We start from the raw sequence: 14,713 nt of genomic DNA, 5'->3' as shown, positions 1-14,713 counted from the left end.
ACCATGAGCCACATCCCCAGCCCTATTTTGTATTTTTATTTAGAGACAGGGTTTCACTGAGTTACTTAGCCTCACTTTTGCTGAGGATGGCTTTGAGTTTGCAATCCTCCTATCTCAGGCTCCCAAGCTACTGGGTTTACAGGTGTGCCACCATACCCTGCAACAAGGATGTTCTTAATAGGTAGGATATTCTAAGGGCTCAGAAATTATTTCCCAGGAGGCAGGAAAGGGTTGAAACTTTCTTTGGACAATTCAGATCTGCTGATGTAGTTTTTTTTATCGCACATCATTTTCATGGACTAAAGCAGAAGGAGAACATTAAACCTAGAAAATGCCTTTGATAGAGTTTAACATCTATTTGTATTTTAAAAAGAAAATCTTCAAGAAAACTAGGAGTAAGAGGAAGCTTCATTAGTTAGAAAAACTAATGAAGCTTCTGTATCTCAAAACCTCTCAAGAGTCTCAGGAATTTCACCTCAAGGTAGAAAGACCCTGAAGAAAGAAAATAGACATGTTTTTTATCTAGGTACATGGGTATTAGCATAGCAGAGATTTTACCAGAGATTTCAGTTTGGCAAGACTGACTAAAAGCAGAGTCTGAGTCCTCAAGTCAAGGAGGGACCTGGACATGGTATAGAGTACTCCTGGGACTGAGGAGATTGTGCTTCTCCTGGGAACAAGGAGATGTTCTCAATTGCCCTCCAGATGAGGGGACCATGGATAACGGAGGGATGTCTGTGGGAGAGATGACACCAAGGACACAATGGGCCTCACCTAAAGCTTTGGCCATCTAGGTTCCTAGGAAATTAAGACATATACCAAGGAAAGGGGAAGACCCTGAGATATCTGATATTTTCTGTCAAATAAGCATAACAAGGGCTAGACATACAAATTGACTTATAGATGGTGCAGGAGTTAGGATCAGGGGGATGAAGCAGGGCAGGAGGGAGAGCTAAGACAAAGATAGTATCAGGATGCTACCTCTGCAGACATCTGAGAAGTTGTGGTGAATGACTGTCAGAACCATTTGTCTGGGGGAATGGTGAGAACCATGTATCCATTGGCTTTCATTCTCCTTCAGACAAAAGTTCACCCCATAAGATGTTAATTCCCCCACATTTCCAGGGTTACATGTGTGGGCATCAGAGGTTCCAGTGGAGAAGCCCAGGATGAGGTGCTTTCACACAGTATCTATAAGGAGCCAGTTGGAGCCCACACAGAATTGGTCATGACAGAGGTGACTAGCAGACAAGCTGGGAGCCAGAAAGATCTTAAGTGGTTCTTGAGAGTTGTCTGCAATCTAAACAGAAGTGTATGTCATGGTATCAGCTCCCTCTCTAAAAGAGGGGCCTTCACATTTGTGATATAGGATATTCTCTTGCTTTCTAAGACTGGGGAGGAACAAGCCTATTTCCTCAGAGCCCCTTTCATGGCAGAGGCCAGTCTCTATTTGCAAAGAATTGGTGTGAGAGGGTTACTAAAACAGTTTTCTCTGATGTTGCCAGAGTGCTAAGATTAAAATTAGTATTCATCATTCCCTTCCTCCCCCACCTCTCCTAAATTTCCCTCACCCTCTGCCAGTCCTTCAGATTGACCTAAAGTTTTATCCCTGAATGATAGGACCCCTTAGCTGACCTTGTCATGCCATAGTTGCTGCCATTTCCCATTATCTGTGGGTGCGGAAGTTTCAAGAGAAGCCTAGCCAACCTCCTAAATTCCAGATATAGTGCTCCCTAGCTTCATAAAGCAGTCATGGTTGATTATCTATACCAAAAATACCCGTTTCTCTACCTGCTAGTGCACTGGCAAGAGGAGCCAGCAATGCCTGGTTCCAATTCAATGGCACTCTTAGTGGAGCAAAATGGTGCCTCTTCCTTCCCTGCCCCTCCCAGAGAACCTGGATCTTTCAGAAAGCAGAACTTAAAGTTGGGTGGGGAGGTAGGGAAGTGGGGTGGGAAGTACACATTCCATGAGTGGGCTTCACTGGAAGTGACAGTAAGAAGTGCTTCCCCTTGGTTTGCAGATCCACGTATGCTAGGTATTTAGAACAGAGCTCTGTTAGAAATCATTGATAAGCCATTAGTTTAGTGCATTTATCTCATGCGGAGGACAGTGCCCCCATCCCTTTGGGTGTTTTGCCCAAGCCCGAGCCTTAGCTGTGCCTTTAACAAGCTATTCCACCATTGTATTAGGCAGCTACTCCTGGATGACTGGTTCCAGTGTCTTCCATGGTCATGTGTCCTTGCTGCATTTTCTTCATAATTAAATCGTTCCCTTGGTCTGAAGCAATTCTGTGTATGTAATCATTACCAGGTTGCTAAGCAAGAGGAGCTTGCCTTTTCCTTTGACAGGGGGATGGGACTACTTCTGCCACTGTGGAAGTCTCATGGGAATTTGGAAGCAGAGTGTGGACACTGGAACCGGTGGCCATTGGCCAAAAGGACCAGTGTGGCGAGGTCTCTTTGTGTGAGCTATGGATTGAGCTTGTGCTGTTTACACTACCCCAGACAGTGAGAACTTGTTCACCCTGTATTAATCCTCAGTGACTAATATTGTTTGCCTGCGGCCCTGGGCTCTGGTCCTTGTCCTCAAAGTGCTCACACGCTTACAAAGATTGGCAAACAGTAACGATCCGGGTGAACATTGCTGTGGTAGAGGTAAACCCAGGTCATTACGGAAGCAAAAGAGCAAATGAAGTCCAGGGAGGCGAAGGCGGCCTCCCCTAGGAGAAGGAAGTGGTCCTCCAAGTCTGAGGGCTGTGTAGGTGGTAACCAGACAGAGGCAGGAGACAGGGCAAAACGTTTCTCATTAGGATTACTCAGTGCAACCCCTTCGTCGTCTGCTGGCCCTGCCTTATTCGAGGTGGCCTCGTGTGCCTGGAGGTACACAGGTCAGTGAGGCCCATCCCTACCTGTCCTCTCTGAGAATCTTGTCCCCTAAGGGACTTAGGCGCGAGAGAAGGCACAAACCCCCACTTTCTGAGTGTGTTCACCCGAACAGGTCATCCTACCCTCGATCACTCATTCAGGAACTTGGAATGTACTTGACTCATCACTCCCTCACTGGTTAAATTTTTATGGAGACAGAAACCAGGGAATGGTGACGTGGGTGACCTATTTTTTCTTTTCGCAATCATCTTTTATTGCCCCATTTTGTATTGACATAAGGAAAGAGGTATAAAGGAACTGTAGGAAAACTCCGAACTCTTGAGAATTCTCCCTCCCCCAGCAGCGAGCTGAGCGCAGGTGGACCCATTCAATCACCCCTCCGCCTCGCCCCGGTTGCTCCTGTCTCTTTAAGGTTCACCCTCCGGAGGGACTGGAGAGAGACTCGACTCTGCGCACGAGCCGGCTGAGGTCTTGGGAGTATCTTCCGGGTGCTGCTGCCTCTTTAAGAGGGCGGGGCTCTGCCCGGAGGAGGCGAAGAAGTCCCTCCCTCCGGATCTCCGGCTTCCGGCAACTCAGCTGGACCGAAACCCGCGCGGAGCGTCTCAGGCCCGATCCTTCTCGGGACCGGCTGGACGCCGAGACCCGCGAGGTGAGGCGGCCCTGTCTGCGAGGCCAGTTCGGGGCTGAGGGGTCCCGGCATCTCCTGCCTGCCGCGGCCGCGCCGCTCTCTCCCCAAACCTGCCTCTGCTTCGCCTTGTCCCTGGCTGCAGGGTCGCCAACACTCCAGCGCCTACTAATTGCAGGTTCTGCGCTAAGCGCCTTATACGCACTGACTCACCTAATGGCCCCCACACTGTGTGCGTGGGCATCATTATGAACCCATTTTACAGATGAGGAAGCTGAGGCCCAGAAGAGTGTACACACAGCAGAGCAGCAACAGAATCGGAAATCAAACCCAGGTCTGTCTGACCCCAGAGCCTGTGCCCTTAACCACTGGCTAGGCTGAACTGCCCTTGTTCCCCATCACCCCTCTGAAATCTCAGCCTCCCCTTCCTCATCCTTTCATCTCCAGGCTGCACCTAGTCCCCGAAACATTCACACAGTGACTGAGATTGGATGGAATTTTTGGACCCCCAGCATTAGTTTCAATAAGTTTTAATAATACCTATACTTAGTGTCTATATAAACCCATTCAACCCCATTGAAAAAGGAGGCAAGGAAAAGCAATACTGTTTCTAATGCTGAACTGTGTTTTGTTTAGATGTTTTGTTATTCTATTAAGTGTACTTTTTTTTTTTTTTCCTTTTAGACCCCTGTAAATTTTCTTCCACATAGTTGGGAGAAGACCCACGGGCTGAATGGCAGCTGTGGATGACTTGCAGTTTGAAGGTACAGCTGTTGGTGACCTGCTTTATCTTTATGATCACTATTTCTGTACTCACAGCTATGAATTTTCATTGCTATACTGGGTTGTACATTAAAAAGTATTATTTCAAACATCTTGGTAGGAGACTTTTCCACACCCAAGTTTTTCCTGTTTGACCACACTAGGTGTTCCTTTTTTTCCAAATGACCCTTTGGATTGGCAACAGGTATTGTAAATTTGGTATAGTGGTTGCTTAGTGTTTTATAAACACTTATATAGCACTTGGATGCCAGATACTGTTCTAAATGCCTTAAAATACTGACTTGCTTAATCCCCTACATTAAATTTAATTTTGCAACTATAAAATAGTTATATTATTCTTCCTATTTTTCCAGTGGGGAAACTGAGGCACAGAAAAATCAAGTAATTTATCTGAAGTTCTCAAAGTAAACTAGAAAGCCAGGATTTGAACCCAGGCAGTCTGGCACCACAGACTCTACTATCTGAGGAAGAAATAGGGTGTTTAAAAGAGAAATACATTTCTTTGTGGTATGAAGTTTTATTCAGCCATAAAGCAAAATAAGCCAAACTCAGAAAGTCAGGTTTCATATGTTTTCTCTCATATGAGGAAGATAGCGAGAAAAAAAGTAAAAGAAAGCAGGGTTTGGAGGTCTCTTGAAAATCCAAGGGAGATCAGTAAAGGAACCAGGGCATGGGAGAAAGGAAGGGAAAGGGGAAATATTAGGGAATGATAGTGGCCACATTATATTGTTGTATTATATACATGAATATACATATGCACCCCCAAATCTCACCATTGTGTACAATTATAATGAACCAATAAAAATTTGGAAAAAAATCCATTTCTTTGGCAAATACTGTCATCTCTATAATACATCTAGCGTCTGACCACTTCTTGCCACCTCCACCACTACTCCCACCATTCAAGGTCACCATTACCTTTTGTCTGAATTAGAGCCCTTACCTACCTCCTGGTTTCCCCTCTATGGTCTATTTTTTGCAGCCAGAATAGTCCTTTTTTCCTCTCCCTGCAGTGCTAGTGGTCAAACCCAGGGCCTTGCTCATGCTAGGTGAGCACTCTGCCAGTGAACCATAACCTTAGTAGTCCTTTCAAAACTGAGTCTGATCATGTCATCCTTTCAGAACCTTCCAGTAACTCCCAATTCTCTAGGAGTGAGATACACAGCCTGTTCTGTGACTTGGGAGACCCCCCATGATCCAGCCTCTGATTTTGTCTCCTGCTGCTCTTGTCTTTTCTTACTCTGCCAGATGAACCTTGTCATTGTTCCTCTTACACACTTAGAACAGTCACTGCTTAGGGCTTTTGTGCCATCTTTCTGTTTGAAACATTCTTTCAGATAGCCACCTGGCTTGCTCCCTTGCTCTGTTCAGATCTTGCTTCATTAGAGAGGCCTCCCGCGGCGACACTATCTAGAAATACAGTGTAAGAAGGATCATGGTGGAGAACAGTATGTACAAAGTTCCCGAGGAGGGAGGAAGCGTGTTTAACGTTTTCCCACAGAATTGGAAGAAGGTCTGTGTTCCAGATCACAGATAGGGTAGCAGGTGTGGGGGAGAGGGTGGCGTAAGGTGAAGCTTGAGAAGAAGCAGGAGACCACTCAGAGTTTTATTGTTAAGGTCTTTGATCTTCAGAAAAGAACACAGGGTGTCATGGGAGTCATAGAAGGATGACATCCCTGAGGATGAATGGTAGTGTTAGAGAACAAAGTGGAGATTAGGAGTCTTCAGGTAGAAGACATTGTGCTAGGAAAGGAACAGAAGCAAGATACGGCTTAGGATATGCCAGACCTAGGAGCCGAAAACACCGATGGCAGAAGTCAGACCCACCCATCTTGCCCTCAAGAGCTAAGGTGCACAGGAGCAGGTATCACAGAGCAGAATGTGGGAAAAGTTATGTTAGAGGTACACACACCCTATGTATGCTGCAATCAAACTGTCATCTCCTGTCCCTCTAACATGGCACACGCTTTCTGTCTGTCCTTGGGTCTTGCTCATCCCCTTCCCTTTGCACGAGAGCTGCCTCCAGCAGGCCTTTGGAGCCCATCAGCTAGATGAGTTCTTATCTTCCACGGAGCCTCTTTGGCCTCTGTGCTTCTACAGCAGCACTCGCTTCCTTTTTCTGGCATGCCCTTCCCTCTGGTAAACTGCTGCTTTCCTAATACGTGACTTAAGTCTATCTTCCTTAGGCTGATCCTCTGACAATTGTGACCATCTTTTTAAATGTTGGTGCCCTGTCCAGCAATGATTGGTAGCTATAACCTCCTGTCATCCTCACAGCCTCTCTGTGAAGTAGATATTGTTTATATTTTATAGGTGAGGAAACAGATTCCGAGTTATTGAGTCCATGGAGTGTTAGAGTCTTAACTGAAACAATAGGCCATCATTCCAGAGCCTCATGTTCTTTCAATAATCCAGATGTTGGCAGCCGAAGCTGAAGTGATTGTTACATGCTAGCTCCCTTTGGTTTTTTGCATGAAACTATTCATATACTCAGGGGCAATGAGAATTCAGTATCCAAGAGCCCTGTCCTAATGCTAGGAGCTGTGCCGTGCCCTTGGTGTCAAGATGGTGCCTTCCTGGTATCTTTCTTAGGCCTTCAAAGTTCAGAGCTGCTCTGAATTTTATTTAAGCACAATGAAATAAAGTATGTTAGGGGCTGGATATACAGCTCAGTGGTAGAGCACTTGCCTACTGTGTGCAAGGCCCTGGGTTCCATCCCCAGTACCAAACACACACACACACACACACAAAAAAAAAAAAAAAAAAAAGAAAGAAAGAAAAAAGAAAGAAGTATGTTAGGATGCTCAATTACTATTGATGATCATAAATGGGTAAGGTTCTTTTGGAAAGTAGTTAGCAATATGGCTCAGGAGATTTAAAAATGGGGGCCTAGTTATTGTACTGGTAGGTAGTTATCCTCAGGCTATCACCCCAAAGGTTTTCTCTACATAGACATTCCTTCTGTATTTCAAAGATTTTTATAGTGAAATAAATGTATATAATCAATAGACAAAGCAGATGCAGAGTAGTTTATCATGGCCTGAACCCATCTTAATCAGGATTCGGTGTACTTCCTGCATGAGGTGAATGTTGGGAATGAAGCAGGAATCTTGCTAGGTAAAGAAGAAGAACTGTACGAGAGTGTTAACAGTGTTTGCTTTTATGTGATGATGGGTCTGAATCATTTTTATTCTATTATTTCTACTTTCTTTTTTGTCCTCATATTTTCTGTAGTGATTTCATAGGACTTATTGGGGAAAATACTTGCTAAAAATTTTTGAACTTGAATCAAAGAAGAAAGGTTAGAGTGGGCTAAGCACCTTGCTAAGGACTTTGCTTGGGTAATATTCCTAATTCTCTCCAAATTCTCTAGAATAATTGTTATTTAGAATAAATGTTATTTGCTTTACTGAACACTAAGGGTTTTATTTTATTTTTTATTTATTTATTTTTTAAAGAGAGAGAGGGAGAGAGAGAGAGAATTTTATTTATTATTTTTTAGTTCTCGACGGACACAACATCTTTGTATGTGGTGCTGAGGATCGAACCTGGGCCGCACACATGCTAGGCGAGCGCGCTACCGCTTGAGCCACATCCCCAGCCCACACTGAGGGTTTTAGAGGTTGTTTTACTTAGGCTCATATAGTTAGTCAGCATCTGAGCCAGGACTAAACTCCAAGCCAGACTCTGAATTCTCCTCATCATCATTTTTCCATGTTTGATTGATTTCTAGGTGAGACTTTCTTCAAAGTTTGTTGCTGTTTTCTCAGACAGGGTCTGTAGCAAAGCTGAATTGTAACTACTTGTCTTTGAATGAAAAGCATAGCATTCCTAGTGTGGGTAAGTTCTCAGAGGCCTTTCTGCTCTGCTTGATTTCAGAATTTGGTGATGCAGCCACTGCTCTAGTAGCAAACACAGATGCTACCACGATAAGCATTGAGGATCCCGATGAAACCCCGAAGCATCAACCAGGCCCTCCAAGAGGCTCAGGGAGAGAAGAGGATGATGAATTACTGGGAAATGATGACTCTGACAAAACTGAGGTTTGAACTTCCTTTGAATTTTTTTCCTTTTAATGTTTTTAAAGCTTGTTCTTCTATTTAGTCTCATCTACTGTGTGCCATGTACTGTGCTAGGTACTGGCGATGCAAAGGTAAATGACAGGTAGCCTCTGCCCTGGTGGGGGAAACAGACAGGTAAGTAGACCATTACCATCCATGGGAAGCACTGGTAGCGGGAACCTGGGCCTCAAAAGCAAAGAGAGTGGATTAGGGAAGAATTCTTAGAGGCAATGGCTCTTGCACCATCAGATGAAGGAAGAGGAGGTGGCCAGGGGAAGGAGGTAGGTAAAGTGACATCACAGAGATGTGAACATAGTGCAGATGGGAATGTCCTATTTTCACTGCATCAGGAGCAACACAGAGATCAAGGCAGGAGATGAGGCTACATAGATAGGCCAGGACTCCACACAGCCAGAACAAAGTGTATTCTGAAAACAGCTGGGAGCTACCAAACGATTGTAAGCAATATGACTAGATGTGTTTAAAGATATGTAAGATATGGTGGCCATATGGGGAATGAATTGGAGAAAGTCGGACTAGAAGCCAGAAGACCAGGTAGGAGACAGTTAAAGTGGTCTAAACTAGAAGTGGTGACTTCTGAACTAGAGTTGGACATAGCTCTGTAAAGGTTGGGCTTAGTAGGGCATGCTGGGAAGGTTTGGTGAGGGAGTTGAGGTGAAGGGAGACCTCGAGATCTCCATCTAATTGGAGGTAAATCAACCTAGTGGCTGTTTTTAATCACAAAGATATATTTCCATGCATGTAGTTGGCATGTTTCAGGCAAGTAGTATTTATTTCAGTATGTTATAAACTGAATCATGATTGGACTGCTTCAGAGGTGTACTTGTAGCAATGTGCTCATAGGGTTCTTATTAAGATTGTGTGGCTTGTGGGTACCAGATGCTCTTTCTGGAACCCCATGAAGTATCAAAATAAGTACTGAATTTTATGCTAAATTGAATGCTAATATATACCAAATATAGTAATGAAAACTTAAGAGCCTGAGTTCAGATCCTACCAATAGTTATATGGTCTTAGGAAGGGTACTGTAACTTCCTTAAGCCTGGATTTCCTCATCTGGAATATGAGAAAATAATCTCATATATTGTTGGGCCTTGTCATCATATCATCACAATACCTAATATTTTTTTAGGGTTTAGTGGATGCCAGCCTCCGTTTAAAGTTTGCATATCTCATTTAGTCTTCCTAATGACCTGTTAACCAAGGGCTATCTTTATCTTCATTTTACAAATGAGAAACTTGAAACAAAGTTTAAGTAACTTGCACAGACACACAACTAGTAGGGAATACTTGGATCCTTAAACTAAGGCAGTCTAAGTCAGAGATGGTGTCTAGTTGCTAGACTGTACCAGAGGCAGAGTGTGTTAGGGCTTAAAGTGGTCGGCTCCCTCACACAAGGAGTGGCTACGAGTATAGCTGAGTTGTTAGGATTCCCTAGAGAAAGAGACCAATAGGATGTGTATGTAGAGAGATTATTTTAAGGAATTGGCTTATGTGATTGTGGAGGCCTGGTGAGTCCAAATCTAAGGAGGCTATAGTTGTGGGAAGGAGTTGCAGTTCAGAGGCCAGCCGCAGGGGAATTCCCTTTTGCTGGGGCAGGGCTGGGATGGGTGGTAGAGTTGGGTTAGCCTTTTGTTCTAGTCAGGCCTTCTGATGTCAAATCAATTTAAATGTAAATTTCATTCAAAAATACCCTCACAGAAACATCCAGAAGAATGTTTAACCAATATTGGGGTATCAAGGCATAGACAAATTGACACATAAAATTAAGATCACATTGAGTAACAGCAGGCATCAACAATTAGGAAGAAATGTGGTTGGGGTAAAAAAAAAAAGTCTTAAAATTAGAAAAAAATTTACCCATTATACTAATTTTGTCTGTGAATTGAGAGGAGTTTACCAATATTTTTGTGATAGTGGTGGATTCCTTGCCTAGCTTATGAAAAATGGTTCTCCCTGGTCCACCTACACTTCTGCCATGTGAGTCCTCTGTAGATACCAGAGGATACCAGTCATGATTCCTAGTCTTGTGACTCCATCTGCCCCTGGAGAACAGTGCTGGGGGACAGGTGTGGCCCTCCTTATGGGCCTCCTCTAAACTGGAATTTTTGTTTTTGTCAAAGCATTAATATGTTTAGTACTTCAGAGTGAATCAGTGTGACAGATTTTTGAGAAATCAGGTGGTAATAGTAGTAAGAACCTTTTTTTTTTCTTCCTCAGTCCTAGGGATTGAACCTGGGGCATTTTACCATTGAGCTACATCCCAGCCCTTATTATTTTTCTATTTTAATACAAGCACTATGTTGCTTAGGACCTTACTGGTTTGCCAAGGCTGGCCTCGAACTCGTGAACCTCCTGCCTCAGTTTTCTGAGTCAGTAGGATTATAGGCATGTGCCACTGTGCCTGGCAGTAGTAAGGATCTTGAAAGATGGGTGGTGGAGAAGACATTTATACTGACTGCTCTGTGTGTGTGTGTGTGTGTGTGTGTGTGTGTGTGTGTGTTATTGTATATAAAACATCTACAAGATAGATCTTATTAGCTGTACCTTTTTTTTTTAAATATACTTTTTTAGTTGTTGATGGACTTTTATTTTATTCATATTTATATGCGAATTGAGAGTTGAACCCAGTGCCTCTTGAGGCAAATGCTCTTCCACTGAGCCCCAGCCCCAGCCCATTATTAGCTATACTTTTTATACAAGGGAAGCAAGCTGGAGAGGGGTCTAGTGCTTCACCAAAGTTCCCCCAGTGGAGGGGCCAGATTTGAGAACTTTAGGCGAGATTTCAAAATTGATGCTTGTTTCTCTGTGGGGCGCGGAGTGGGGCATTGGCTGTTGTGGGCCTCATTCACTGACTGCTGAAGAGCCTGGTGTTTTCCTGCATTTTGGTTTCTTACTGGGTCCAGGGCCCTCTCCCTCTGCACAGCTGCAACTAGGGAATTGCTTCTGTCTTCATTGCGTTTCACTTTACCTCTGACAGCTACTTGCTGGACAGAAGAAAAGCTCTCCCTTCTGGACATTTGAATACTATCAAACATTCTTTGATGTGGACACTTACCAGGTTTGTAAACAGTTTACCCTTATTTTTATGTAATGGAGATTTGTTTCTTTTGTGATTAAACAGTCAAATCAAGCAAAAGCCTTTCTGTACTGGAAGTGGTCTTAGAAAAATAAAGTGTTACTAGCATGTGAAAATACTATCATAAAAATCCAAATAACTGAGTTTTAGCTTTGTAGTTGTTGAATTTATTAAAATTCTAACAAAAAAAAATCTTAAGTAGAATTACTGCTGTGTTGTTTTCTAGGTCTTTGACAGAATAAAAGGGTCTCTTTTGCCAATACCTGGAAAAAACTTCGTGAGGTTATATATCCGCAGCAATCCAGATCTCTATGGTATGTGTAGTGCCATTTAAAAAAAATTTTTTTTTGGTTGTAGATGGATCCAATACTTTTATTTATTTACTTATTTTTGTGTGGCACTAAGAGTTGAACCCAGTGCTTCACACATGCTAGGCAAGCGCTCTACCACTGAGCCACAACCACAGCCCTGTAGTGCTATTTTGATTCTTTACCACATTCCAGTTAAACTGGGCAAAGGTATGGGTCATCTAGAAAGATGGAGACTTGCACTGTTTTGGGGTGTACAATGTTTTGTTTGATTCTTCTGAGATTCAGTAATAACCCCCGCAAAGAATTTAGGGAGAAATGCAATTATGTGTCATATTAATGCCAGGATTATGTCCTTTCAGAACTATGCTCTTCAAATGACATTATAGTCCTGAGACAAATGAAGTCACTTTGTCTAAGAGGAGACTGTTGATTCTACTCTTTGTATTTGGTGACATGGGGAGAGTGTGGAGAAGGTATTCTCATACTTTTCATTAATGTGCTGAGTTCTAGCTCTGCTTTCAGATGAGCTGGCTTCCTTTGGGATTTGGTCACCAGCACGGAAAGTGAGAAACAGGCATGAGTCAGGGAACAGCTGTCATCCCTGACCCCCTTGCTGTCTGAGAAAAACTCTGAGGGCCACACAACCTGAGGAGAGGGTTCAAGCATAGTGGACTTCTGTGTTTGAGGGATGAAGGAAGCCAACAGCTCTTATCGATTTGTGTGGTAGGGGCTAGACCAGAGACCTTGTGTGCTTGGTCGTATTTCAATCTTGCAATCACATCTTGTATAGTATCCCCACTTTTTCAATGACGAAGCTGGTGTTCAAAGAAGTTTATTAATATATATGCTCAAGTCCTAAACAAGAAACAGTAAAGTAATTATGTATGTTCATTATAATAGGCAAAGGAATTCATGGGAATCTACCGTGTGACAAGCATTGCACACACTCTAATTCTTAAAAGATTGTACATTAAGTGCTATTATCTCTATGTAACTTGAAGAAACTACAGCTAGGAGTTGTCGATCTAATGAAGTAGAACTGGAACCAAGTTTATTACATAAAACCCGTATTGTAGTAAACTGGTGATCTTACATTCTAGATTCTTTTCATCAAGTTGTGGGAATATCCAGTATCTAAAACCAAAAACTGCTCTTGTGGAGGTTGGAAGGCTCTCTTCTCTCAGCCTGTGCTCCCTATGACATTTCCAGAAATTTCTAGAAGTTCCTCCTTGGGATTTCTAAAGCCCCAGGGAGCCCTGTGTGAAAACCATTGTTGTACTGGTCTGTGCCTTTCATTCAAGGGTCTTGTCTCTAGCTATCTTGCTCATTCTCACTTCTAACTAGAGAGCTTTGGAGGAGCAGGCTCAATGCCTGAGGAAGCCAGGTCTCTAGTGCTGGACAGACAGCTTGGCATAGAGAAGCTCCATATGAGCCCCATATTTTGTGTTAGGCCCCATACTAGTGCCTGAGGATTTAAAAGCAAAGCCTAACCCTAACCCTAACCCTAACCCTAACCCTAACCCTAACCCTAACCCAGCCTCAAGGAGGAAATGAACACCTTACAACGCCAGGCATGGAGATAAGCACTGTTGTACCATTTTGCACTATTTTATTTTTCATGCTCCAAGGTAGCCTTATCTTATAAAAGAGAAAATTGAGGCTTAGGGAAGGTAATATTTTTAGATAAGGACATTTAGTCACACAGAGACTCATCAACTTGCCTAAAATCATATGGCTAGTAAGTGGTTGAACTCAGTTTTCAAATCAGTACCATAGCTCATAATTCATATTTTTCATCAATTGAAAAAAAATGTGCTATGCTGCTTTTTGTGACAGAGCCAAGATTTGGACCTAAAGTTTGCTTCTTTCCAAAGGCTAATGGCCTTATGAGTTTAAAGACATGATTAAATATCAGTGAAGGTTAAGTATTTATAGCAGAGAGGACTGGCCTCTGGGGAATGGGTTGGGGGAAGGTGATCAGGAAAACCATGACAGAAGATGTGCCAGTGTGCAGTCCAAGGAAAAAACTTCCCGCCCGTCTCCCGGGCAGGGGTTAGAGGTGGTGGTGGAAACGAGGTTCTTCTGCGTGGAGTAGGCTGTCCCCTGAAAAGATCAAATGACATGGAAATTTATTTTTTATAAAGGGGGGAGTGGGCAGGACGGCTCTTTGACCTTATCGTGAGCTTCCAGAGGGACAGGGTGAGCCCACGTTTGGTTTATTTTTATATGGGGCGCAAAGGCTTTTCCATAGAACATTCCTCACCAAATAAGAAAGTGGACTGTCCAAGCCCAATGGATTACTCCCGAGTCTGGAGCTATGGGAAAACAGACTTCCTAGCAGGGGGAAGGCAGTGATCACATGCAACACGCAGAGTGGTAGGAGCCACAGTGCAATGCCAGATTAAAACCTTCTTGGCTGAAGGCTAAGTAAAGATGCTGTAATGGCTCAGGGGTGGCCCCCACAAAAACTGATATATTAATCTACATTTCAACTTAAAGTGAACATCTCTATACAACAAAATAAGTCATGAGAAAACTTGTAAAAAAATTAAACCACAAACCAGGAGAAATATTTGCAATATACAAATGAACAAAAGATGAGAAACAAGACTGTATGTGGAACTCCCACAAATTTTAAGAATCAAACAAGCAGAGGCTGGGGATGTGGCTCAAGCGGTGGCACGCTCGCCTGGCATGCGTGCAGCCCGGGTTCGATCCTCAGCACCACATACAAACAAAGATGCTGTACCCGCCGATTACTAAATAATAAATATTAAAAAAAAAAAAAGAATCAAACAAGCAACTGGGGGAAAATGGGCAATTCATAGAAGAGGAAACCCAAATGGTCAATAAAAACATATAAAGATGCCTAGTTCCTGGTGTCGTTTGGATCTGGAATGTCCACCAAGAGCTCATGTGTTGAAGGCTTAGTTCTCCATGTAGCA

General features: G+C 43.3%; 1 protein-coding gene across 4 annotated transcripts in view; it reads left to right on the top strand.

The window, feature by feature from the left end:
• The first annotated feature begins 3,223 nt into the window (after window positions 1-3,223).
• The window catches only part of Yipf1 (Yip1 domain family member 1), a 40,342-nt gene continuing 28,852 nt past the window's right edge, over window positions 3,224-14,713 (top strand). The window contains exons 1-6 of one of the 4 annotated variants that reach the window (XM_013358976.4): window positions 3,250-3,537; window positions 3,779-3,847; window positions 4,198-4,277; window positions 8,176-8,339; window positions 11,359-11,439; window positions 11,684-11,771. In XM_013358976.4, the coding sequence (XP_013214430.1) occupies window positions 4,247-4,277; window positions 8,176-8,339; window positions 11,359-11,439; window positions 11,684-11,771 (364 nt within the window). In that variant the 5' untranslated portion in view covers window positions 3,250-3,537; window positions 3,779-3,847; window positions 4,198-4,246. Of the gene's footprint in view, window positions 3,848-4,197; window positions 4,278-8,175; window positions 8,340-11,358; window positions 11,440-11,683; window positions 11,772-14,713 lie in introns of all 4 variants that reach the window. The other 3 variants (XM_021726832.3, XM_013358977.4, XM_078026300.1) reach the window with 3 other exon arrangements.

Source organism: Ictidomys tridecemlineatus, chromosome 11 (genome assembly GCF_052094955.1).
Source record: "Ictidomys tridecemlineatus isolate mIctTri1 chromosome 11, mIctTri1.hap1, whole genome shotgun sequence".
In the NCBI taxonomy this organism is placed as follows: domain Eukaryota; kingdom Metazoa; phylum Chordata; class Mammalia; order Rodentia; family Sciuridae; genus Ictidomys; species Ictidomys tridecemlineatus.
Note: the sequence above shows the minus strand (reverse complement) of the source record. Positions and strands in the feature narration are given on the sequence as shown.